Source organism: Podarcis gaigeae, assembly GCF_964106915.1.
Source record: "Podarcis gaigeae genome assembly, chromosome: 11".
Classification (NCBI taxonomy): domain Eukaryota; kingdom Metazoa; phylum Chordata; class Lepidosauria; order Squamata; family Lacertidae; genus Podarcis; species Podarcis gaigeae.
In genome coordinates, this window is record NC_139687.1 from 36,331,036 (window position 1) to 36,355,499 (window position 24,464).

General features: G+C 39.7%; 1 protein-coding gene across 5 annotated transcripts in view; it reads left to right on the forward strand.

The window, feature by feature from the left end:
• The window catches only part of IQGAP2 (IQ motif containing GTPase activating protein 2), a 125,804-nt gene extending 104,094 nt beyond the window's left edge, over positions 1 to 21,710 (forward strand). For all 5 annotated transcript variants that reach the window (XM_083703105.1, XM_083703104.1, XM_083703108.1 and 2 more), the window contains 20 exons: positions 285 to 455; positions 1,167 to 1,250; positions 2,567 to 2,638; positions 2,890 to 2,959; positions 3,119 to 3,327; positions 4,053 to 4,202; positions 5,139 to 5,302; positions 5,767 to 5,991; positions 6,832 to 6,972; positions 7,283 to 7,367; positions 10,790 to 11,022; positions 12,330 to 12,462; positions 12,851 to 12,953; positions 13,780 to 13,921; positions 15,305 to 15,392; positions 17,126 to 17,338; positions 17,835 to 17,995; positions 19,752 to 19,892; positions 20,008 to 20,116; positions 20,866 to 21,710. In XM_083703105.1, coding sequence (XP_083559231.1) covers positions 285 to 455; positions 1,167 to 1,250; positions 2,567 to 2,638; positions 2,890 to 2,959; positions 3,119 to 3,327; positions 4,053 to 4,202; positions 5,139 to 5,302; positions 5,767 to 5,991; positions 6,832 to 6,972; positions 7,283 to 7,367; positions 10,790 to 11,022; positions 12,330 to 12,462; positions 12,851 to 12,953; positions 13,780 to 13,921; positions 15,305 to 15,392; positions 17,126 to 17,338; positions 17,835 to 17,995; positions 19,752 to 19,892; positions 20,008 to 20,116; positions 20,866 to 20,979 — 2,808 coding nt within the window. In that variant the 3' untranslated portion in view covers positions 20,980 to 21,710. The remainder of the gene's footprint in view (positions 1 to 284; positions 456 to 1,166; positions 1,251 to 2,566; positions 2,639 to 2,889; positions 2,960 to 3,118; positions 3,328 to 4,052; positions 4,203 to 5,138; positions 5,303 to 5,766; positions 5,992 to 6,831; positions 6,973 to 7,282; positions 7,368 to 10,789; positions 11,023 to 12,329; positions 12,463 to 12,850; positions 12,954 to 13,779; positions 13,922 to 15,304; positions 15,393 to 17,125; positions 17,339 to 17,834; positions 17,996 to 19,751; positions 19,893 to 20,007; positions 20,117 to 20,865) is intronic.
• Positions 21,711 to 24,464: the final 2,754 nt, after the last annotated feature.

A 24,464-nucleotide genomic window follows, 5' to 3' on the forward strand; every position in this document is an offset into this window, starting at 1 on the left:
TTGCTAATCAATCTGGCAGCATTTTAAAGATAAGAACATCCTAGTATAATAACCCTTGTGGAATTCACTTGATGGATGCAGTTTTTATGAAGCCCTTGTAACAGTTCACAGTGTAGCAACATGAATTATAGAACAAATATTAAAACTCAATGGGAGGAAAACAGTGTAAGGGTGGACATTGGGCTCAAATGGAAATTGGAATTTCAATTAGCTGCACAAACTGTTTGGCTTTTGCTTGGCTTCTTAAGTTATGCCTGATATCTGGCATCTTTTTCTTTCCGTAGAATATTGTTGCCCAAATTACATCTGATTACAACAGAGAACAGCTGTGGTTTGCAAATGAGGACTTGATCATTCAGCTACAAGCTAAAGCAAGGGGATTCCTTGTCAGGAAAAAATATAAGGAAAGAAAGGCGTATCTCCAAAACCAGGAGCCATCAGTGATAAAGTTACAGGTATGATCATCTAGTGAAGCTCCATGGCTGCTTCTGGCTGTCAACTGAACAACCCAATAGTGAGATTAGACAAATATTTCACTAGTATAGCCTAGGATGATAATATAGTTCTCTGTTTATGGCTGGCTGGCTAGCTGCTGGTTGTAGTGCCCCTATCCCAGTCAGCCTAACAGCCATCTGCCTGGACCCAGATAGACCTCTGTGTTTCAACCTGACATTTTTTAATCCTGCGTCTTGTGCAACAGATTAATAATGGTTATTACTGTACAGGTGATATATAGTGCTGTCTTTTGCAAACATTTTCAACAGACCACTTTCAAATGATGGGATTTGGAACCACAAGTAAAATTAGTTACGTCATAGCCACAGTTTGCATAAACAGATCACTGTTTGTTGAAAAAGGCAATTTCCAATCATCTCCTCTATGTTTTCATTTCAAAACCTTGAAGTTACAGTAGAATAGTTTTTGTCTATTCTGAATTTGAGCATGAGCCACAGAATAGGAAGCCTTAAATGAGGGCTGAGATGTCTATAGAGAAGTTGGTTGACTAATCAAAGAGGAATGAACTAAAAAAAATGGTGGTGTTTCTTTAAAAATGTCATCGTTCTTTTCTTCTAGAAAATGCTCCAAAGGATTTTCAAGATAAAATAATATCTAGAATTGTCCTAATAATCTGTTCCTTTGTTGTTGCTTTTAATCCAAATAAATAGGCATCCTGGAAAGGTTATAAGCAAAGGAAAACCTACTCTGAAAGACTTCAAATGTTGCAAAGAAATGTTGCTTCTGTTATCAAGGTAAGTATTCCTATATTAATTGATATTGTTATAATTGGGTTGTTATTGGGTAAAATTGGAAAACTACTAAAAATTATTCAAAAAAATTTGTATTCCTCTATTTGGAGACCACCAGTGCTAACTTCATATACTATGTGTCTTGATTTTTATTATCTTCCTGGTTTAGGCACAATTATTTTTCTCTGAAAGGGTCTGCTTTTGTGGACCAGTAGCTATTTTATGGTATTTGGTCATTGACCTGATTCCCACATAATGATAAACTAAACCATGGCTTAGCATGAACAAATATATGTGTGGATTCCTAGAGCAAAAATTGAGACCGGAGCACTCCTTCCCCAGTCCTGTTACACAGCACAAAACTATAGTTAATACTTTACATTACATCCAGATCGAGGTTTGTGGTTTGTCTTGCTCCAGATAAACAATCAGGAGTTGCCAAGGTTTGCTCCTGGTTGATCACTTACGATTTGTCTGGGGGAGACAAACCACAAACCCAGGTTTTGACAGAAAGTCAAACCACATCTTAGCCCCCGGCGGAACCAGGGGAGCTGCATTATCAGTATAATGTTCGTACACATTTGCTCGTTCACACTAAGCCATAGTTTAGCTTAGTGTTATACTATGTCTGTTTCTGAAAGCTGGTGCTCAGCATGTGCACCTTAATCAAGCACGTGAACCTTGAGTAGCTCAGTGAAATGGCAAAGGTTAGGTGTAACAGAAAAATCCATGATTAATTGTGTCTGCAGACCTAGTTATTGAGAGCTAAGTAATAGCAGTTATCTGATTGCTTCTTGTTGTATAGATATTTAGGAATGTGCATAATTGTATAGTCAAGAAGAACCATGAAATTATCACTTGAAAGAGCCAGTGTCTGTCCATGTCACTCTGGGATTGTAGGCTGATGAACTGAAACAGAGGAATTTGCCCCATCTTAATATGGATAACTTTCAGTGGATAAGTGTTATGTTTAGTTTTTAACTTCAGGTGTGATATGTACTGTATGAGCTCCAATCTATATGCATTATACAAAAGACCAGAATGCCATCGTGTAGTTTGTGAATAAATTGTTTTTAAACATAGAAGTTTTCAAAAACTGAATTTTTAAAAAGTTGCTCATTGTTTTATTGCAACTGCAATTGATTTTTAAAAAATGTTTTTAATGGTTACTGCTTTTGTAATGTTTTTCTTAAAATCAGTGTTATTATTGCTGTGTTTGCTGCCATGTGCTCCTTCAGGAGGAAGGGTGGAATATGAATTGAATAAAGAAAAACTAAATGAATATTTTACCTATTGGTTCATTCTTCTTTGACTTTCAGATTCAATCGTGGGTCAAAATGTGGTTAGCAAGAAGAACATACAGGAAACGGATGCAATATTTCAAAGATCATGTAAGGTTCCCCAACTTCCCCCATATTTTGAACTGGGTAGATCCTCTGGGTCCTGCTGCCCTCAGTTTGACTGGACAAAAAGAAATTTATAATAGATCAGACATTTGCCCCCTACCATGGGATGGCATGGCTTCAGTGCCAGAGGAAAAGAGATAAAAAGCATGCTTGAGTTTGCATTATATACAGTTATTACAGCCTGACTGTTTCCTGTGTGATGATGTCCATAAATGCATAATCTGTGTCTCTTTCAGAATGAAGAAATTGTGAAAATCCAAGCCTTCCTTAAAGCAAACAAAGCTAGGGAAGACTACAGGACACTGAGTAAGTGCTGGATAATATTTTTTGGCCATAAATTGAGTGGGTAGATAAATGCCTAACAAACACCAGCACACATGTTGCAACTGGTTTGAGGTATTTTGATTAGAATGAAATGTCTAAAGTTCCTGAGCTTAAATTATGATTTGTTTACTTAACTTGCAGCTGGTTCTGAAAATCCTCCTTTGAATGTCCTTCGCAAATTTGCTTATCTCATGGATCAGAGTGATTTAGACTTCCAAGAAGAGCTAGAAGTAACAAGGTTAAGAGAGGAGGTGGTCACAAATATCCGATCTAGTCAACAGCTGGAGAAAGATCTGAACCTGATGGATATCAAGATAGGATTGCTGGTTAAAAACAGAATAACTCTGCAGGTTGGTTAAACGGGTGACAGTGGTTGTGAGTTCCCAGCCAAAGGGTCTTTTGGAGAGTCCTATCCCACTTCCTTACTTTGGTAGCTCAGCTGCTTGATGTTTTCTTAAATGAATAATTGCAGCTTTCCTATACACACACACTTGTTGGGAGGCAATGTTCACAGAACATTAGTCACAATCCCTATCTACCCTGTCATTTCTGATGAAATACTGCATTTCCCCTTGAACCAGCTTCAATCTGAACTGAGAAAAAGAATGACCCTAGATGCATTTTAAGCCAGTAAGGTTTACATAGCCTAAAGTTTTTATCTTCTAAATCAAGCCAAACTTTTTAATCTAGCTCCTTAAAGTACCTTCCATTATAAGTACAATTACAATTACAATTACAATAGCTTAAGGGGTTATTGCCCCCAGTCAAGCAGTGTTGTCTCCTGCTACATGGAACTAATAAGTGGTTGAATCTGTGTGACAACTGTCTAGCTGGGCTTCATCCATTGACCCTCTGCCTGTTGCTTAGATTTCATTTTTTGACATTCAAAACTATGGCATGCACCTTTTTCTTGCTAACTTAATATTTAGCCTTTTTACATCTGTTTTATTTGGTTGTAACAGACTGCAGTTGCCCACGTTCTACTTCTAATGTTGGTATTCTTTCTAGGTTACTTACAGAACTGCAGCTTTACTTTGCCTTAACAACTGAGTTCTGCATTTGTTTGTTTTTCCAGGATGTTGTATCACACAGCAAGAAGCTGAACAAAAAAAACAAAAATCAGGCAGAAGAGATGGTGTCTGGAGATAAGCAGGGCATCAAAGGCTTGAGCAAAGAGAGGCGGAAAAAGCTGGAGGCCTATCAACACTTGTTTTACCTTCTACAGGTGAGCTGTGTGGTGGTTGAAGATTCATGTTAAGTAGTTTCATAATACATGTCTGCTTGAATAATGAATTCCCACTTTCATCATGGGGGCGGGGAGAACCTTTGGTAAATATCACATTCTGACTTCAAGCATATACACGTAGGTCCCCCTATCTACCCACTCATTATGCAAGAATTCATTTATCCAAACCTTTCTATGCACACCACAGATTCTGATATCCATACATCCAGAGTTTGCCCACTTCCTTACTTTCTTGCTTGTTTGTGCTTTGATGGTCAGCAGCAGCCATTTTAGGGCAGAGACCATGCAGAGGAGAGGAGAAGGGAGGCGAGATCAGACAAATTAGAAAGCAGGAGAGATTGAACAAATTTCCTGCGTTCCTGTTCACTTGTAACATATATTGTTGCAATGTAGATTATTCAGAAGCTGTTGGTTATTGGCTCTTCAGTAGAAAGACAAAAGTAGGGTGGCAAATAGGATTCCTAAATGAGTTTATCCATACCGTTATACTGCTTAGCGTTAATAAAGTGATTCACTTTATATAGAGGCCTGCGTCAACAACCTTACCTTATCTCTTCCTTCCTGCTGCCCTGAAGGCTATTCACTCATTCACTTCACATTCATTGTTGAAACCGCAATGAGAAGCTTTATTTAGAGGCATGCTATCTTTTAAAAAGGCTGTCAGATGGCTGGCCTGTGTAGATAACCAGAGGGTTTGAGCTGTGCCATAGTTTTCAAGAGTAATAAACTTGATACTAGGAAGTGGTGTAGTACTTACCATTTTCTACCATGGCGCTTTCAGTCATTGGCAAGCTTGGATTAGTGTTGATACAAATGAAAGAGAACTGAGGACTCAGTGCTAATAAAGCAGGCAATGGAAAACTTCACCATTTTGATTAATATGTTTTTTCAGTCATTCTAATATTTCTTCCATAGACTAATCCAACTTACCTGGCAAAGCTGATCTTCCAGATGCCCCAGAATAAATCCACCAAGTTTATGGATACAGTTATCTTTACTTTGTACAACTATGCTTCTAATCAGCGAGAAGAATACTTGCTTCTGAAGCTGTTTAAAACTGCTCTAGAAGAAGAAATAAAGTGCGTATATTAAAGGACACAGTGGCCCTACATTTTATCTCCATTTTTAAATCATAAGACATCTATGTCTTGCCTGTTTAAACAAAATTGTAAACTGTTAAATTCCCTTCTGTTGTCTCTTGTTCATATAGTGGGTTTTTCATCGCAGGCAGAATTGCCAAACGTAGGGTGTTTGCATCATATTAACTGAAGCAGAATTTAAGGGATCAAACCGTAAATCATATCAGTAGTGGTTTATATGCAAGCCATATTCTGTACTTCTGTATCAAAACCATCCTTCATTTTAGTTATCTTTAAATTGAACAGAATTGTTTGTTGCCAAATTCTGTGAGCATGTTTGTTCTTGAATTAGTGAATGGACAAAATGGAATGAGCCATTGTGCTTCACTGTGCCCATTCAAAAATCACAGACATAGGTTTTAAATCTTAAACTGTAATGTAAGTGCCGGTTGTTTTTACTGCAGTTCCAAAGTAGACCAGATTCAAGACATTGTCACGGGAAATCCTACAGTCATCAAAATGGTTGTTAGCTTTAATCGAGGTGCTCGAGGGCAGAATACTCTACGTCAGTTGTTGGCACCAGTAGTGAAAGACATCATGGATGATAAATCTCTAGTCATCAACACAAGTCCCGTGGAGGTCTACAAAGCATGGGTGAACCAATTAGAAATGCAAACTGGAGAGGCCAGGTAAGTGTGCAGCATGAATAAACTGTATTTATTTATGAAGAATGTCCAATGCTTTTTAACCATAGAACTCCTTTAGGACAATGAAATGATTAATCAGTAGACATTAAAATGAATATGAAGTGTTAAAACAAATCATATGATCTTCAAATGAAAGATGTAAGTAAAGTTGTATAAGTAACTCAAATACTTATTCAATAGCAATCATGTAACATGTTGATTTACTGTTTCCCAGTCTTAGCTATTTGTGCTGTATTAATGTTGCTCTAGGGGATTTTTTTCACTTTGGAGCCTAATTCAGAAATTACCTTGATCACATGGAAGATAGTTCCCTGTTCTCCCTATGTATGAGAGACAAAGAGAGAGGGGGGAACATGAGTGGGGCTAATAATAATAATAATAATAATAATAATAATAATAAATTTATTATTTCTACCCCGCCCATCTGGCTGGGCTTCCCCAGCCACTCTGGGTGGCTTTCAACAGAACATTAAAAACAGAATAAAACATCAAACATTAAAAACTTCCCTAAACAGGGCTGCCTTCAGATGTCTTCTAAAAGTCAGGTCGTTGTTTATTTCCTTGATGGGAGGGCGCTCCACAGGGCAGGCGCCACTACCGAGAAGGCCCTAATAATATGATTTCCTTCCCACCTTGAATTCTTTGTTACGGGTTTATAATTCACTGCTTGACCAAAGTTCTCAACTGAGCAAGTAATTAAAACTAGCTGAACAAACTCAATAATTAGACATATAAAATTATTTTATTGTAACTTTTTTGGGGGTGTACTATTCAAAACACGATTCTCTTGCTGTGTATAGCATCTCCTCTCTATTTCCCCAGCAAATTACCTTATGATGTAACAACAGAACAAGCATTGGCGCATCCGGAAGTCGTGAATCGACTGGAGTCCTCAATTCAGAGCCTCAGAGCAGTAACTGATAACGTCCTTGCTTCCATATTCTCCTCTCTGAACTTAATGCCGTAAGTGAAAAGCCATAAGCAAGTTGCTTTTAAAAGCCATCTCTCATTTTTGCAAAATACTAGTTTAAATATATGCTTTGATTCATAAGGACACTTCACCAGCAGAGGGGAGTATTCTCTCTCCATCATCAAACTGGCATACTTTATATCTAATAAGCACTCATGATGTAAATTTTCTTTTGTGTCACCTTGTTTAGTTGGTTCTAAAGCAAAATGTATTGTTTTGTTTTTTTGTTAACTTGAATTAGTTATTTTTCATCCTAAGTATCTTTCCATTATTTTCCTTTTTCATCTGTTTTTTTGCATGTAGTTATGGAATGAGATATATAGCCAAAGTTCTGAAGAACTCGCTCCATGAGAAATTTCCAGAGGCCACAGAAGATGAGCTATTGAAGGTAGATTTGTGAGGGTGGTTTGTCAGCATCTTTGTGCTTTCTGATTATGCCAACAGGCAAATTTCTTTCCACTTGGGGAAGCAGCATAACTCAGAGGGGTAGGGAGAAGGAGTCTAAAAGATTCTCATCAGTGCTGTTGGACTTTACTGCTTATATAGACTCGGTTCTACACAAGCTGTTGAATCTCTAAGGCTGCAAGGTTTTCTATTTTAATTGTCACTTCCTAGCTTTTCACATTTTTGCTTTTGTGCATCCATCTCCCATATCTCCAAAGAGGCACATCTCTGCCCTGCTCAATATCAAATGGCTCCTGAGTAGCAGGTTGTATGGGATCATTAACAGCTGTTTTCATACTAGTGGTAGTGTGTGGAAAGCAGCAGTGACATTGATAAGCAATTGTTTTAACTGTTTTTATATATGTATCTGTTTTTGTATCTGCTTTCATTATGCTAAATAGTTTCAGGCTGCCTCTTGGGAAGCAATTCATAATTAACTAATTATTGTTATTCTAGGACATTAATGCTTAATTCTATAAACTGCTGCCTTAGCATAGCAACTTTTAAATCTGGATTATTCATAAATGCTTTGGGGTGAGCCTATTTCCCCTAAAATAATGAATACTTACAAAAAAACAAAAACTTCAGTTGTCATAACATTAGGACAAATAAATTTTCCTGCAACCTAAGAGTAAAGGGTTGGTAAGACATAGTAACAATTTTCCACTGTACTTGTTCTGAAGAAGTTTGTAGAACATGTTGGAATGTGGCATTTATCCAAGCTGAAGCTTTTGACTGACAAAATACTCTTAGGAGACCTGGCAGAAAGTGTACTTCCATAAACTGGGCATAGCTGCTCTTCTTTAGGTGTAGTCACAAATATTGAATGATCCAAGGATGGTTAAACCTGACTTAACTCAAAAATAATTGCATTAGGGTAAAGATGGCCTGTATTGATCTTTTTAATACAGTGAATATAATTTTTTTTTAAAGTATTAATTAAGACCTATTTTCTAAAACTTCAAGACAACAGTGGCCTCAATCCAATCCAGAAACGTCTCTACAATTATAGTAGGAATATCCTTGTCACATCCAACAAATGGCTAGAAGTATTGACTTGACTCATAATTCAGTTTGGAGAGGAGTGAAGTAGGCAGGAACACCTCGTTCCCCTTCCTCAAAGTAGGTGATGAGCTGCTTCACAGCCAACCATCTTGCTTAGTGTGCTGGTGCAGAAAAGCTTGAAGCTTGCACCCCCAGAGTGCTGAAATCTACATTGTGCAGCAGCCATTTCTGTGACTGATAGGAAGATCTAGACTGGTAAGGGGAGGTCTAAATAGATCCCCATTTCAGGATTTTGGGGAGAGATTGCACTAGGTGAAGGTAGGTGAAACTGTTTCCATAAATTGCAGTAAGCAAAACATCTATTATCTTTGGTATACTTACAAAAAAAGTATGTTATAGTACTTCATCATAGTGTATCATAATTCTCCCCATAATCATCTCATAAATTGAACTTTGCCTCTCAGGATGACAGCCCTTACTTGCCAGCTTGCAGTGGGGGGAAGACCTTGGCTCAGTGGTAGAGCTAGCATACAGAAGGGGACAGGCTCAATGCTTGGTGTCTCCTGGTAGGGCAGACAATTCCTGTAACTTTTTATAGGCTGAATTCCTATAACTTTTTATACCTCAAATGTTCCAGTTGACTTTTGCCCCACTTTTTTATGCTATTGCTCATTTGGACAGCAGGCACGCGGGTGGCACTGTGGGTTAAACCACAGAGCCTAGGACTTGCGATCAGAAGGTCGGTGGTTCGAATCCCCGTGACGGGGTGAGCTCCCGTTGCTCGGTCCCTGCTCCTGCCAACCTAGCAGTTTGAAAGCACAAAGTGTAAGTAGATAAATAGGTACCGTTCCAGCAGGAAGGTAAACAGCGTTTCCGTGCACTGCTCTGGTTTGCAAGAAGCGTCTTAGTCATGCTGGCCACATGACCCGGAAACTGTCTGCGGACAAACGTCAGCTCCCTCAGCCTATAGAGCGAGATGAGCGCTGCAACCCCAGAGTCGGTCACGACTGGGCCTAATGGTCAGGGGTCCCTTTACCTTTACCTTTAATGTAACATTGGGGAAGCTTCTCGGATCAAACTAAAGCAGAATAAAATCAACCTCTAATGCTTGCAGTATTATTATGTCATATACGTGTTGCAAAATACAACCACAGTAAAAGGAACAGTCTGTGGAGTCCCTCAAACAATGTTACAAAGTGTAGGATAAAACAAACATCGTTTGCAACAATGAACCAGAAGAAGAACAAAGTTAATTGTACACTATACCATTACATTTTCTGGGTGAATGGAAGGAGCTGGGGAGAGTTTAGCATTCCTCAATACATATCACTAAAGAAGTCCCTAAAGAAGAAGCCAGAATGACTTTTGAGTGTATGGTGGACCAATATCTCCTGCTGATGAAGGATATGAAAGGAAACCAAGTTACTCCAACCTCTTAACCTGTCTTGGCTTGATCTTTCAAAGCCATGGTATTATGAGTTAGTCTTTCAGGAAGGGCAATCTGCCAGATCCAATTGTACCAGGAAGCAAGAGAAAAGTATGTTGAAGGTTTCCGACTACTAACCACTGTCATTCTAGCAGTGGCTAAGAGAGAGGCTAAAAGGTCTTTGAGCAACAGTCTGTAAACCAGCCTGTGTGCAGAGTATTATTATTATTATTATTAGTTAGTCATATTTTTGCCACAGCAACTCAAAACAACTTGCAGTTCTTAAAGCAAAAAACCAAACCCATACATACACTAAAACCAGCATTATAAAAAAATCTAAAAGAAAATTCTATTTTTCAAAACATTCCACCCCACACAACAAGGTCATAGATAATTAAAAACACAAAAGCCTGGTGAAAAAGGAATGTTTTTGCCTGGTGCCTAGGGATAGGTAATGATGGTGCCAGCAGTGCCAGTAAAGAAGTTTTGAGATGGTGTTTAAAAGCTCCCATCAGCAGCCAAGGAAAACAGATTTTGAAACCTGAACTGCTGGAGCCAGATGTATAACTTTTGGAATGGAATTCCAGAGGGAAAGAGCCACCACTGGGAAGTATCCTCCAGCCTAACAGATCTTAAATGTGGCCACACGAGCAGGAGATCAGAAGCTGATCTGAAAATTTGGGCAGGTTCATATGGGTGAATAAGACCCTAAAGTATAAACACTGCTCTCAAACAAGATATGAAGCAAAAAGACCCAGTAGGGTTTTTACTGTGTTAAACATTTTCCCCAACCGCCCACCCACCCAAACGTTTGACTTGTGTTCATAACAAATAAAAAGTTTTTAAAAGAAATTTTGTGTTAAGAAATAAACATATTAAGGACCGTATAAATATGCTAAAGAGAAGCCCTATCTGAAAATGCTTTCCTCCCATAGATCATTGGAAATCTCCTGTACTATCGATTTATGAATCCAGCCATTGTTGCACCTGATGGTTTTGACATCATAGACATGACAGCTGGAGGCCAGATCCATTCTGATCAGAGGAGAAATTTGGGTTGTGTGGCCAAAGTCCTTCAACATGCTGCCTCAAACAACCTCTTTGAAGGGGAAAATGCACATCTCTCATCGATGAACAGTTACCTCTCTCAGACATACGAGAAGTTCAGGTCTGTGCAAAGTAGGGGTGTGAACAGTAAACTTTGTTGTGAGATTTACCTCTTTTAGATGTCAGTAGTTTTAGGCTTCTCATAGACTTTGGTATTCACTTTGGTATTCTGCAGATAACCTAAATACTTTTCTTGGTGTTTTGAAAACAGACTTCTTACTATTTCAGCTTGTCATGCGAATTCATGTGCACTGACGTTTTAATGCAAACTTTCCAGCCTAATTGGTAATTGTCATTACATTGTACAAGTTATACTTTCCTTGGACATAATTACCACACTATATTTTACTAAGGGAAAAAAATTTCCCGCCAAGAAGAGCAGTGTGTTTGTTACTTTGTAAGACAATGGTAGGAAATAGTGCTTGGATTTCATGCTGAAACATTGGGAAAGCTGTGCTCTTTGGTCCAAGTAATGCTAGTGTCTAAGTGATGCCATCATTGCATGGGAATTATTTTGAGTTTAAATAAACTGTATAGAAATAACTTTTTAGCTGGAATATTAAAATAGTTGTCAGCCGCACTGTTTATCGCTTTTATATTTACAAAGGCCTCCTATTTAGATGGCTTAAAAGAAGATTAGACAGATTTATGGAGGACAAGGCTATCCATAACTACTAACCACGGTTGTGTTTTACCTCCAATGTCAGAGGCATTGTGCCTCGTGAGTACCAGATGCTGGGAATCACAAGTGGACAGAGTGGTTTTGTGCCCATGTCTAGCTTGCAGGCTTGCCACAGGCATCTGGTTGGCCACTGTGGGAACAGGATGCTGGTCCTAGATGGGACATTGGCCTGATCCAATAGGCTTTTTCTTTGGTTGTTATTTCAGTGCGTGTGGCAATCTTGCTTGAAACCTTAAGTCAAGCTTCCTCAAATTCAGCCCTCCAGATGTTTTTGGCCTACAACTCCTATGATCCCTAGCTAGCAGGACTCAGTGGTCAGGGATGATGGGAATTGTAGTCTCAAAACATCTGGAGGGCTGACTTTGAGGAAGCCTGCCTTCAGTGGTGAGAGATTTTGTTTAAATTTAAAACAAATTCTGTCTTTTGGCTGTATGGCCTCAAGGTGGTTTTAGTATCGATCAAGGGTAGGCAGAATGTACAGATTTATCTGTGGGTGACTTGAAGTAGATCAGCAAGGGTTTCCGGCTGCCAATTGTTTAACAATGGCAACAACAACCATTTTTCCTGCCCTAAATTCTCCTGTTAAAATGAATAAAGCTTGGGACCAGGGGCAAGAGTAGATTTGTGTGTGGAAAGACTTAGCTCCAATCTTGTTTAGTGAAATTACAATTTCCTTTCCTCCTTAGGAATTTTTTTCAAGCAGCATGTGGCGTTCCTGAACCTGAAGAAAAATTCAATATTGATGAATACTCTGATATGGTGACACTAAGCAAGCCAGTAATATACATTTCTATTGAAGAAATTATCAACACACATTCAGTAAGTGCGTGCCAAGGAGAATTAGAAAGCACTGAAATAGTACCTATTAAATTTGGGTTGTGTAGTTTTTGGAATATGGGAATAAAATTTGCAAAATGAGATAATTTGAGTATAGTTTTGCAAACAGATTGCACATGTAAGTGGAAGTAAACACCTCCTAAAACTTATGGGGTTTGCATAAATATGTGTTAGTGTTGGTGAAGTTTTGTTATTATTATTACTTGTTAAATTTGTAGCTTCTAATCTGCTAGCTGTTTTTAGGAGTACTGAATAGCCCCCCCCCCCAAAAAAAATGGACTTCTATCAAAATAGATATATGAGTTAATAATAGCATACAATAACATGCCAGATTTTCCAAAAGTTTCAACAAGGGCAATTTTCTTTGCAGCTTTTGCTAGAGCATCAGGATGCCATTGCTCCTGACAAAAACGATGTCTTAAATGAGCTCCTGGAAGGGCTGGGGGAAGTTCCTGATGTGGAGACATTCCTTGGTAAGCTAACAAAACAAATATATACTTGAAAGATAGGCCTAACTTGTATATGGATGTAAAATAAAAGTAGGCCTTGAACTAGATGATGGTTTGGTTTGTGCACATCTTCTAGAAATACCTGTTCTATTTCTAGAAATTAGCTATCAAATAACTATAAGGGTAATCAATTTTTTATTTATAGCTTTTAAAGGTAAAGGAACCCCTGATCATTAGGTCCAGTCGTGACCGACTCTGGGGTTGCGGCACTCATCTCGCTTTACTGGCTGAGGGAGCCGGCGTACAGCTTCCGGGTCATGTGGCCAGCATGACTAAGCCGCTTCTGGCGAACCAGAGCAGCGCACGGAAACGGCGTTTACCTTCCCGCCAGAGCGGTACCTATTTATCTACTTGCACTGGCGTGCTTTCGAACTGCTAGGTTGGCAGGAGCAGGGACTAAGCAACGGGAGCTCACTCCGTTGCGGGGATTCAAACCGCCAACCTTCTGATCAGCAAGTCCTAGGTTCTGTGGTTTAACCCACAGCTCCACCCGCATCCCTATGCTGATAAATAATGTAGTGCTATTATAATAGCATATCTATGTGGGAAGTATCAAATAGCCTTGCTCTTCCCAATAAGGGATGGAAGGATCTGTCAACTTTGAATACATATTATTAACTGTACATAAAAGATTATGAACATTGCTTGCTTTGGTGTAGAATTACTATTACTATTATTATTAATTATATGCGTAGGTTACACAAACCCAAGTTTATATCTGTTTTTAGTTTGTTCCAACTTTAATCTCTCTTTACAATCCTCAGTTACACTTTTTTTCTCCCCTCTACAGGGGAAGGTGCTGTAGATCCCAATGACCCAAACAAGGAAAACACTTTAGGTCAGCTTGTGAAGACAGAAATCTCTCTTTCACTGACCAGGAAGTATGACTTACGGGAAGGTGAAGAACAAGATATTAAGGGCCTGATGATGAAGTATGTTTTTTTAATAATGCTTTTGCTGAATTTTACTACTGTAATTTTCTACTAATTGTACAATTTATTGCCTTGTGCCAAAGAAAACCTTCCATTCTATGTGAGCCTTAAATAGCCATGCAGACATTTAAGGACAATATATATAATTTATGCTAAGGAAGATTTAGTATTTGAAGCCATGAAAGCAGTTGTATGATAAAGTGTCATTCTTTAAATTATTTTTAAATCCTTGGTTCAAGACCTAATCATAGTGGCACACACTGAAATCAGCAGAGCTCCCATGAAAAGTGTGATCAGCAAAAGGGATTCAATAGATAGATGGCAAACGAATAAGCAAATAATTGAGCGTTGTCCCAAGGCCTGTTACGTATTCTGAAGCAAAGTCTGCACCTTTTAATCAAACAGAATTACGCTGTATATGGACACCTCAAAATGTAAATGTTTGGTTTGTATGTTGGTATTTGGAGGCAACTTTACAATGGGATACTCTTGGAAAGCCTATAGAAAGAACACACAGGAACTATTCCCTAATAAGGTTTTTGAAAAAGAGGATGTTTGAAGAACAGGATACAGATAAGACTTCACAGAGAACCAAAGGAAACAGCTGTCTTGAATTTGTCACTGCTAGAAGGAAAGATACACTGGAAGAACTTCTTTAAATAAAAAGGCACATATATTCAGAGTACAAATGTGGTCAAAATTAACTTATACTTTTACCCTCTGCTGCCATTTTACCTGCTAATGTTGACGTAGAAAGAGTAAAATGGGACAGCTTTTCCCCACTTTCAGACATTCTAGATCCCTCCCCTCCACCCCACCCCACCGGGTTTATATTTTTAACTATTTATGCACACGTTTTCCTGTGACATTCAGCAAAAATATTGGTGTAAAATCAGAAATAAACAAAATGCCAAACTGATCAAAAACATACATCCAGTCCAAAAATACAGCCAAGTGGGTAAAACCACAGCTAAAACCAGTTCATGCTGTGTGATTGAATGTCTGAGTGAATAAAAACATTCTTGTCTGGTTTTAGAATTTTAATAATTCTGAGACTTCTATCCTTAAAATATTCCATTTACAGTGAATATTGCCAAGAAGAAGAATGTTGTAAGTTTTGGTATTTGTATTAAACTGTTAGATAATGTCCAGTGTTGTACAAGCAGACTTGTCCTTCCCCTGCCGTCTTCTCTGAGGGGTTGAGGGAACCTTGGGATTTGTGGCGATGCAGAAAGGTAGAGGGTGAGAAAAAGACTCTGCATGCAAGTGGAAATCAGTTGTGCAGTTGGGTGGACATCATTGGATGAAGTTGTTTGATACTGAAATGCCTTTCTGTAAAAAATCGTAATAATTCAGAATTTCCCAACTTTCCCCCTCATTAAGGACAAAAAGGCTTATTATTGATGTGATACGAACTCAGCCAGGAGAGACACTTGTAAAAATCCTGGAAACACCAGCAACTGAAATTCAGGTAACTAATCCTTCTTTTTTTTCCCTTCTTGTTTTTGACTGCATCAGACCAACATGGCTACCTACCTGAATCTGATCCTTCTTCTATCTGAGTAGAGTAACTTTGGTTGTACTGTTGGCAACCAGGCCTTAAAACAAAATGTACTCTTCTGTTTTGGCATCTTTGCAAAATGTTTGGAATCTGAAGACATATAGGGTAGATTCAACTAGTGAAAGAGGGCTCCCCACCCCTCTTCTCCCCCTGAACATCCTCTTCCCAATTGACTGTGGGAGGTCTGGAGAAACCCCAGAACAGCATATGGTGGAAAGAAGAGAAGAGATCATTTCATCAGATATGACTGAGGCACTGTCAATGGGTGGTTCCCGAGACCAGATGGATGGGAAGTTGCCTGCTCTTGATGGGATTACACTCTCTCTGAAGCAGCGGGTACATAGCTTGAGGGTACTTCTAGTTCCATAGCTGTCACTTGAGGCTCATGTGGCCTCAGTTGTGCAGTGTATAACACGCACCCGACCATAACACGCACATAGTTTTTAGAGGAGGAAAATCCGTAGGCATGCCACCCGTAGGCATTCCCTCCATAACACGCACAGACATTTCCCCTTACTTTTTAGGAGGAAAAAAGTGAGTGTTATGGTGCAAAAAATACGGTATATTACTGCAATGTGTTATATTGAGGGCTGCCTCTGAAGACAGTTCAGAAACTTCAGCCAGTGCAGAATTCAGCAGCCAGGTTGTTCACCAGAAAAACACTGTTTGAGCATATTACACCTATCCTGGCCTGACTGCACTGGCTGCCCATTAGTTTCCAGACCCAATTCAAAGTGCTGGTTTTGCCTATAAAGTCTTAAAAGGCTCAGGACCTCAATATCTCAAGGACCGCCTCTCCCCATATGAATCAGCCTTCAGCGTGCAATTATCATTTGAGGCCCTTATTTGTGTGCCACCTCCATGAGAGGTCCAGAAGGTGACAACATGAGAACAGGCCTTTTCTGTGGTGGTTCCCCATTTGTGGAATGCTCTCCCCAGGGAGGCTTGCCTGGCGCCTTCATTACATATCTTTAGGCACCAGGCAAAAATGTTTTCTCAAGTAGGCGTTTCGTTGATCAACATTCTATTGCTTTTCAAATGTGTTTGTGGAAGGGGGGTTATGCATTTGTTTTTGTTTGATTATCTATTTTGTATTCTCATTTTGTATTTTTCTGCTGTGAACTACCCTGGGATCTTTGGATGGAGGGTGGTATACAAATTAAACAAACAAATAATATTTTCCCCCTGCCCCATCTCTAAGAGACTTTTGGCAATGTATATGTCCCTTATCTCCCGCTCCCCTGCTGTTTTATCCTCTCAACAACCCACTAAGATTACTTATGCCTGGGTAAAACAGTGAACCTGGTTTTTTTGTGATCAAGATCTTACTATCTAGCCATTGCATGCTGGCTCTTGATTAAAGCTTTGATACATTATTTCTAAATAGGTCAGTTTGTCTAATTGTGATATATTTTTGAAATGTCATACAAGCTGGAAAGAATTATTAGGGGTAGGAAAATACATCTAGAGGAGTAGCCATTACAGGAAAGGTTGAAGGAACTGGGGGTCCAATTCTGTCTGGAAAGCTGGACTAATCCAAAAGCTAACTAATCCATGTGGGAAACTTATAACACCCATGAGGTTAATGCATGCATAGTTAATAGGCTTCATTGTATAAAGGTGTAAACTGCTCTTTTTCTTAGGAAGCTGAGCACTTAAAAATAATTGAAAAACGTGCAATCTTGGATTCTAAAACTCCAGAAAAAATGAAACACAGTCAATCTATTCTTGAAGAAGGGCAGCTACCACTGGAACAAAAGAAAAGGAAAATCCAGAGGAACCTCCGGACACTGGAACAAGCTGGATTGGTTTCATCCGAAAATAAGTACCAGGAAATAATCAATGAAATAGCAAAGGTACTTTGAATATTGTTAAATTTATCCAACTATGTTCACCCATTGATACTAAAAAGAAAACAGTTCAACCGTACTGCAATAGACACACACACATACAATCAATTTCCTTGTAAGCATGGTGCTAGTTCTCCCCCACTAAATTTTGGGCAATTCCGTCCTTTCACTGCAGCCTGTAATGTTTAGTAGCCACCCTCACTGTCCGTAAAGGGTTCTTGGGGAGGGGGAGGAAGGGAAGAGTAGACATGGTTTCACAAGCTGCTTTCCACTTTCACAACATTGAATGCAAATCTGTATGACTCCTATAGCCATCAGATTCTCCATAATAGTTAGCTGGAATCATTCATTACTCAATGGAAGTACTCAAGAACAGGTACTTTGCTTATAAAAGCATTCCCCATCAATTAAATGAGAAGCCTGACACCTCTGTAGAAGTAAAAAAAATAATGCAGGTTTGCCATGTAAAAGTAATCAACTATTATGTGAAAACTTTCTTTAGGATATCAGAAATCAACGAAGATACAGACAGCATCGAAAAGCAGAACTGGTGAAACTCCAGCAGACACTAAATGCACTCAATTCCAAGAAAGCTTTTTATGAAGATCAAATAAATTATTACAACACTTATATCAAAACCTGTTTAGATAACTTGACAAGAAAGTAAGTGAAATACTTTTTTAAAAAAAAGAAAATTCAGCACTTTAGCATCATAAGTAGAAAGCTTCAATATTATCAAGTTACAGGATGGAATTAAATGTAGCACTAAAGATGTTGTTCCATCAACAGAAGCATTTCTGCTTGCTCCACGTAATAATATTTATTCTGTTCTCCCTGCATCCGTTTTGGGAGTTCACCCAACCCTCCAGAACAGATCAGGGGAGGGAGGAGAGGGTGGTGGAAGCCTTGTTATGCTAGCACAGGCATCCCCAACCTTCGGCCCTCCAGATATTTTGGACTACAATTCCCATAATCCCTGACCACTGGTCCTGTTAGCTAGGGATCATGGGAGTTGTTGGCTAAAACTTCTGGAGGGCCACAGGTTGGGGATGCCTGTGCTAGCAGGAGTCTTTGCTCTGGCTTCTGCTGACGGGCCTGGGTAGTTCAATCACTAGAAATCTCTTGAAATTTACTAAAACAAACACTGACCCATGCCTTAACATAAGACTTTGGGTCAGTATTTGAAACTGCCATTGTTCTAGGTGCATTTTGTGACAGGAAATTTCATTAGGGTGAGCCGTTTCTGAGCTCTGGGCACAGTTTTCTTTTGCATCCCCACTTCCAGCTACTCTCTGAAGACTCAAGAAGACTTAAGAATATTAGAGGGATGGGCAGGGGAAGGAGTGGACCATGTGAAAAATGAACATAATATTTTAGCTACAGTTCATTCATTTTCAGCTTTGTATTCTTGTTTTAAAAAAGTGTGCCTGGACATACTATTCTTTTTAACAGTGTCTGTGGAGGGATAAAATATAATTGATAAATTCCCTCACCATGTTGGCTCTTCCATCCATCTCGCCAACCAAAACAGAATTAAGATTTGAGAGTGCTAACTGTCTACATAGTGGTGCAGCTATGGTTGCTTGATCCCTCCTGGGGTAATGTTTCAGTGCTGAGTGGGAACAGAGGCAAAAGAGGGTGGGACAATGTGTGCATCTTCTGAGAGCCAATTAGAGAGATATGGAGGGCCACATTCCCTACCTCTTACTTAAGCGGTGGCAGCTGGACATTCTGTATCACCTGACTCTTCCCGGCAGCAGAGGTGAGTGATGAAAAGTAATGGGGTGGAAACAATTGATTTCCCAGCCCTAAAATATTACTGCTTTTACTCATGAACATAATGTTCCAAAGCATGTTCCAACAAACCCTTATCATGTGGCAAGTTATGGTTGCCTTTGCTCTAAAAACAGATAGCAGGTAGGAAGAATATTAACTTGATTAATTGGTCTAAAAACATCTGCCTTTATTAGGGAAGGGGGTAATGTTGTATGGGACACGGGTGGCGCAAGGGACGTGGGTGGCGCTGTGGGTAAAAGCCTCAGCGCCTAGGACTTGCCAGTCAAAAGGTCGGCGGTTCGAATCCCCGTGGCGAGGTGCGCTCCTGTCGCTCGGTCCCAGCGCCTGCCAACCTAGCAGTTCAAAAGCACTCTCGGGTGCAAGTAGATAAATAGGGACCGCTTACTAGTGGGAAGGTAAACAGCATTCCGTGTGCTGCACTGGCTTGCCAGATGCAGCTTATCACGCTGGCCACGTGACCCGGAAGTGTCTGCAGACAGCGCTAGCTCCCGGCCTCTAGAGTGAGATGAGCGCACAACCCTAGAGTCTGTCAAGACTGGCCCGTTTGGGCAGGGGTAGCTTTACCTTTACCTTTAATGTTGTATGGGGGCTAACACCTACTTACATCTTTCACACTTTACAGAAATTCACGGCGATCAATCAAATTAAATGGGAAACAAGAGGAGAAAGGAAACAAACTCAAGAACATTTCGCTGAAGTATACAGCAGCTCGCTTGCATGAAAAGGGGGTTATACTAGGCATTGATGAACTTCAGCCTAACCAGTAGGTTTTGCACCCAGTGTTTTCAGAACATTTGCTCTGCTCTTTGACTATTAAACATTTAATTGACTATCTTATAACTTTATTTACATTTTTGAATTTTTTTTTCTCTTCTAAGGTTTAAGAATGTGATGTTTGAAATTACACCTGGTGAAGAGGTGGGTGACTTTGATATCAAAGCTAAATTCTTGGGTGTGGAGATGGAAAAGGTACAGCTCCATTTTCAGGTAAATCTTGCTTTTAATCTGAATGCACGTGCGTCTCTTTCTCTCTCTCTTTCTCTTTCTCTTTCTCTCTCTCTTGCTCTCCCTATTAAAGTGGAATGTTCCTCACTTTACGTGATTACACTTATGTGCATGGGGGCCTGGAACGTAACCCCCATGTAAGTGAGGGAATCACTGTACATGCACAAGATCGAATGGCCTTGAGTTTATGGTTGATGTGAGGTTTTAACTGGGGACTTCAGCTCAAACTCTCACTGCTATACTGCATCACTTATTGCTTAATTTTCAGTCATTTTAGTGGATTGTGCCTGTTGTCATCTTTATGTTTTAAAGTGTTTGTTTGTTTGTTTTACTTTTGAGACAAACCTGAAACAGTCCAGCTGATACTCTTGGACTACTAAAAAGTGTCCTCCTCCCAATATATATATATACGCAAAAGTCTGTATTGTTATCAGACACAAACTGGTAGAGTTAGCTCCATCGTTATATCACTGGCCTTACGAGACAGAGGCCTGAAAAAATGCTTGTCCTATACATTCCTTAATTAAGCACTTGTCTGTCTGTTCTTGCTGTACAAAGATTTATGGTATTGAGGCTTTTTTGTTCGCTAGATGGCAAATTATGAGTTATGCTTGAGAAGAGGGTTGCTAAAGATTTTGCCTGTGCATTTTTATTTTTAGTATGTGATATGCATTTGAATGCAACATTGAAATAAAATTTATGGTTTTAAAATCAGTTTTTATTTATTGCAGGATTTGCTTCAAATGCAGTATGAAGGTGTCTCTGTAATGAAAATGTTTGATAAAGCTAAAGTAAATGTAAACCTCCTCATATTCCTGCTGAACAAGAAATTCTATGGAAAATGAAGCCTAATCTTATTGGACTCTGCTTCAAATAATCTGCAGTTATGGGTCTTTGTGTTTTAACTATTTGCTATTATACAGCAGGTGTTTCTTCAAGAAAGTCCAGAAGAATGTACTTATGTGCCTTTTTCATCCTTTGATAAAACAGTAGTAGCATACAAAAATATGAATCAACTGAAACACTTCCAGATTTCTGTGGTGTAGGTACTCAATTAAAATGGATATGATTTAGTGGCATTGAAACACTGTGTCTCTGATCTCTTTAAATATGCAGGACATATATTTGGACAGCATATATAGAATTATTTTCCCACTAAAAATTATATACCCCAATTACCAAATACAATTCTATTTTAGACAATTATTCATAGGGGAAATAAATGCTAATTTGTGTCTCTACAGAATACTTTTGGCAAATGTTTCTTTAAAGCCTATGGCTCTTTTCCAGAGATCTGTCAATTGTAAAGTGAATTATTGTGCAATTCAAAGTTTTTATAGGTAATTATAAATTTAACATTTACTGTATAAAATATATATTTTGCAATTCATTCCTACTAAAATGCACTACTGCCTCATTGAAATCTTATATACACATCCTTTTAATTTATGTGTAAAGGGGCAATTTAAATAGTGATCAATTTTTTGCAATGTACTTGAGGTATTTTAAAGAAATAAATTGTGCCTGTCTTTTTTGTAAGAAAAGGAAAAAATCCACAAATAAAATGCAATAAATCTGCACGTAGTTGGTCTTATAAATGCTCTCTTTCAGTATTGTTGTATTGTTTTTATAACTTGTGTGTATGTTTGTGTGTGGTTAGTAACTGTTGTAGTACTACTGTGTCTGCCTTTGCAAGTGTGGAAACCTCAGAAGTTGTCTAAAGAAACGATTCCATTTCTAAAGATGAGTGACGTTTTCTAAATTTGAAATGGTTCGGAGGGGAAAGGGTTTGACTACAAAACCAAGGCAGTGTCCTTATCCTCTACCTCTCTTGTGTTCTACTTCCATTCTACTAGCTCAGTACAGCCTGAGCTTGGTTTAAGTTAGCCAGTGTGGTGTAGTGGTTAAGAGAGGTAGACTCGTAATCTGGTGAACCGGGTTCGCGTCCCCGCTCCTCCACATGCAGCTGCTGGGTGACCTTGGGCTAGTCACACTTCTCTGAAGTCTCTCAGCCCCACTGACCTCACAGAGTGTTTATTGTGGGGGAGGAAGGGAAAGAGGAATGTTAGCCGCTTTGAGACTCCTTTGGGTAGTGATAAAACGGAATATCAAATCCAAACTCTTCTTCAACCTGCTCCCCTTTAAATAATCAGGGATGCCCACAAAAGTGCTTTTCCTGCTTCTTTAGGGAACAGTTGCGCAGAGTTTTTCTAAGACATGCCCAAGCCCCAGCTTCCCATATGAAGGATAATATTCCTCAGCAGTAAGAAATACAAATATAACTTTTCTTACAGTGAATCATTGTCCCTGGAGGTGATCAATGCCTCCTTATGAGAGGAGACAGTGGATTCAGAAAATCTAAGTAATTACCAGTCAGTTGCCAGTCTCCCCTTCTTGGACAAGGTTCTTGAGCAGGTGGTTGTGGAGCAGATCTAGGTGCTCTTGGAGGAAACTTGACTTTCTATCTAGATCCATTTCAGTTGAGTTTTAGGCCCAATTTTGGCACAGAAATTGCTTTGGTTGCCCTGTTGGGAGAAGTAAAAGGTAAAGGTACCCCTGCCCGTACAGGCCAGTCTTGACAGACTCTAGGGTTGTGCACTCATCTCACTCTAGAGGCCGGGAGCTAGCGCTGTCTGCAGACACTTCCGGGTCACGTGGCCAGCATGACGAAGCTGCTCAGGCGAACCGGCACCAGAGCAGCACACGGAAACGCCGTTTACCTTCCCGCTATAAAGCGGTACCTATTTATCTACTTGCACTTAAGGGTGCTTTCGAACTGCTAGGTGGGTAGGAGCTGGGACCGAACGATGGGAGCTCACCCCGCTGCGGGGATTCGAACCGCCAACCATGTGATCGGCAAGTCCACAGCGCCACCCGCATCCCCTGTTAGGAGAAGTGTGTCCCTGTTAATTCTCCTCAACCTCTCAGCAGCTTTTGATACTATTGACCATGGTATCCTTCTGGAGCAGCTGTCTGAGTTAGCAGTGTGTGGCACTTCTTTGCAATAGTTCTGGTCCTATTTGAATGGTTGTTTCCAGGATTTGATGCTTGAGGAGGGCTCTTTGGAGCCTTCAATGGAGGGTTTTTCAGGGTCTGACTTTATCCTCCATGCTTCAAAATTTACATGAAACCACTGAATGGGGTTATCTGGAGTTTTGGAGTATGTACCTTCCATCAGCTTTGGCTTGTGGCCCAGCTGTGGTCCTATCTGAACAGGGATAGTGTAACTTCTGTCATGTATGCTCTGTAAAGTGTCAGCTCATTTCAAAGTGCTGGTTTTGACCTATAAAGCCTTAAATTGCTCAGGACTGCAATACCTCAAGGTCCGCCTCTCTCCATATGAACTGACCTGGACACTGGAATCATCTTCTGAGGCCCTTCTTTGTGTGGCTCCTCCACAAGCAGTTCAGAGGCAGGCCTTTTCTGTGGTGACTCCACATTTGCCGAGTGCTCTCCCCCGGGATGCTTGCCTGGCGCCTTTCCTTTCATGCTCTACTTGTGGACTTTCTAGAAGAATCTGTTTGGCCACTATGAGAAGGAGGGTGCTGAATTACTGATACAGCAGGAACCTTCCTATCTCACATGCCCATCTAGAATACTATGCTACAGGGATAGTAGCATAGTAACAGTCATTGTGCAAAGAATTATGGAGAATGCATGAATAACTTCAAGCCCTTTGTATTAATATAGCATTCATCTAGCGGTAGTATATGTAATCCCAACGATCCTCCAAGTAGCTACCACTAGAACAAAAGAAAAGGAAAATACTGAGGAACCTCCGGACACTGGAACAGGCTGGACTGGTTTCATCCAAAAATAAGTACCAAGAAATAATGAAAAAGCAAAGGTACTTTGAATATTGTTAAATTCTCCAACTATGTTTCCCCATTGATGCAAAACACCCCCCCCCCCAAAACCCAAAACCCAATTCAACTGCACTGCAGTACACACACACACAATTTAAACATTTCTGAGACTTCCATCCTTAAAGTACAGTGGTACCTCGGGTTAAGAACTTAATTCGTTCTGGAGGTCCGTTCTTAGTCTGAAACTGTTCTTAACCTGAGGTACTATTTCTGGGTTAGCGGAGTCTGTAACCTGAAGCATCTGTATACAGAGTGGATATTGCCATGAATAAAAATGCTTGGGCTTTTGTATTTGTATTAAACTGTTAGATAATGTCCAATGTTGTACAAGCAGATTTTTCCTTCCCCTGCCATCTAAGGGAATTCAGGTAGCCTTATATGTATGTTTTTCCTGCCACCCCCCTGCTATTTTACCCTCACGTTAACCCTGTAAGGTACCTTAGGCTCAACGTTTACTGGCCCAG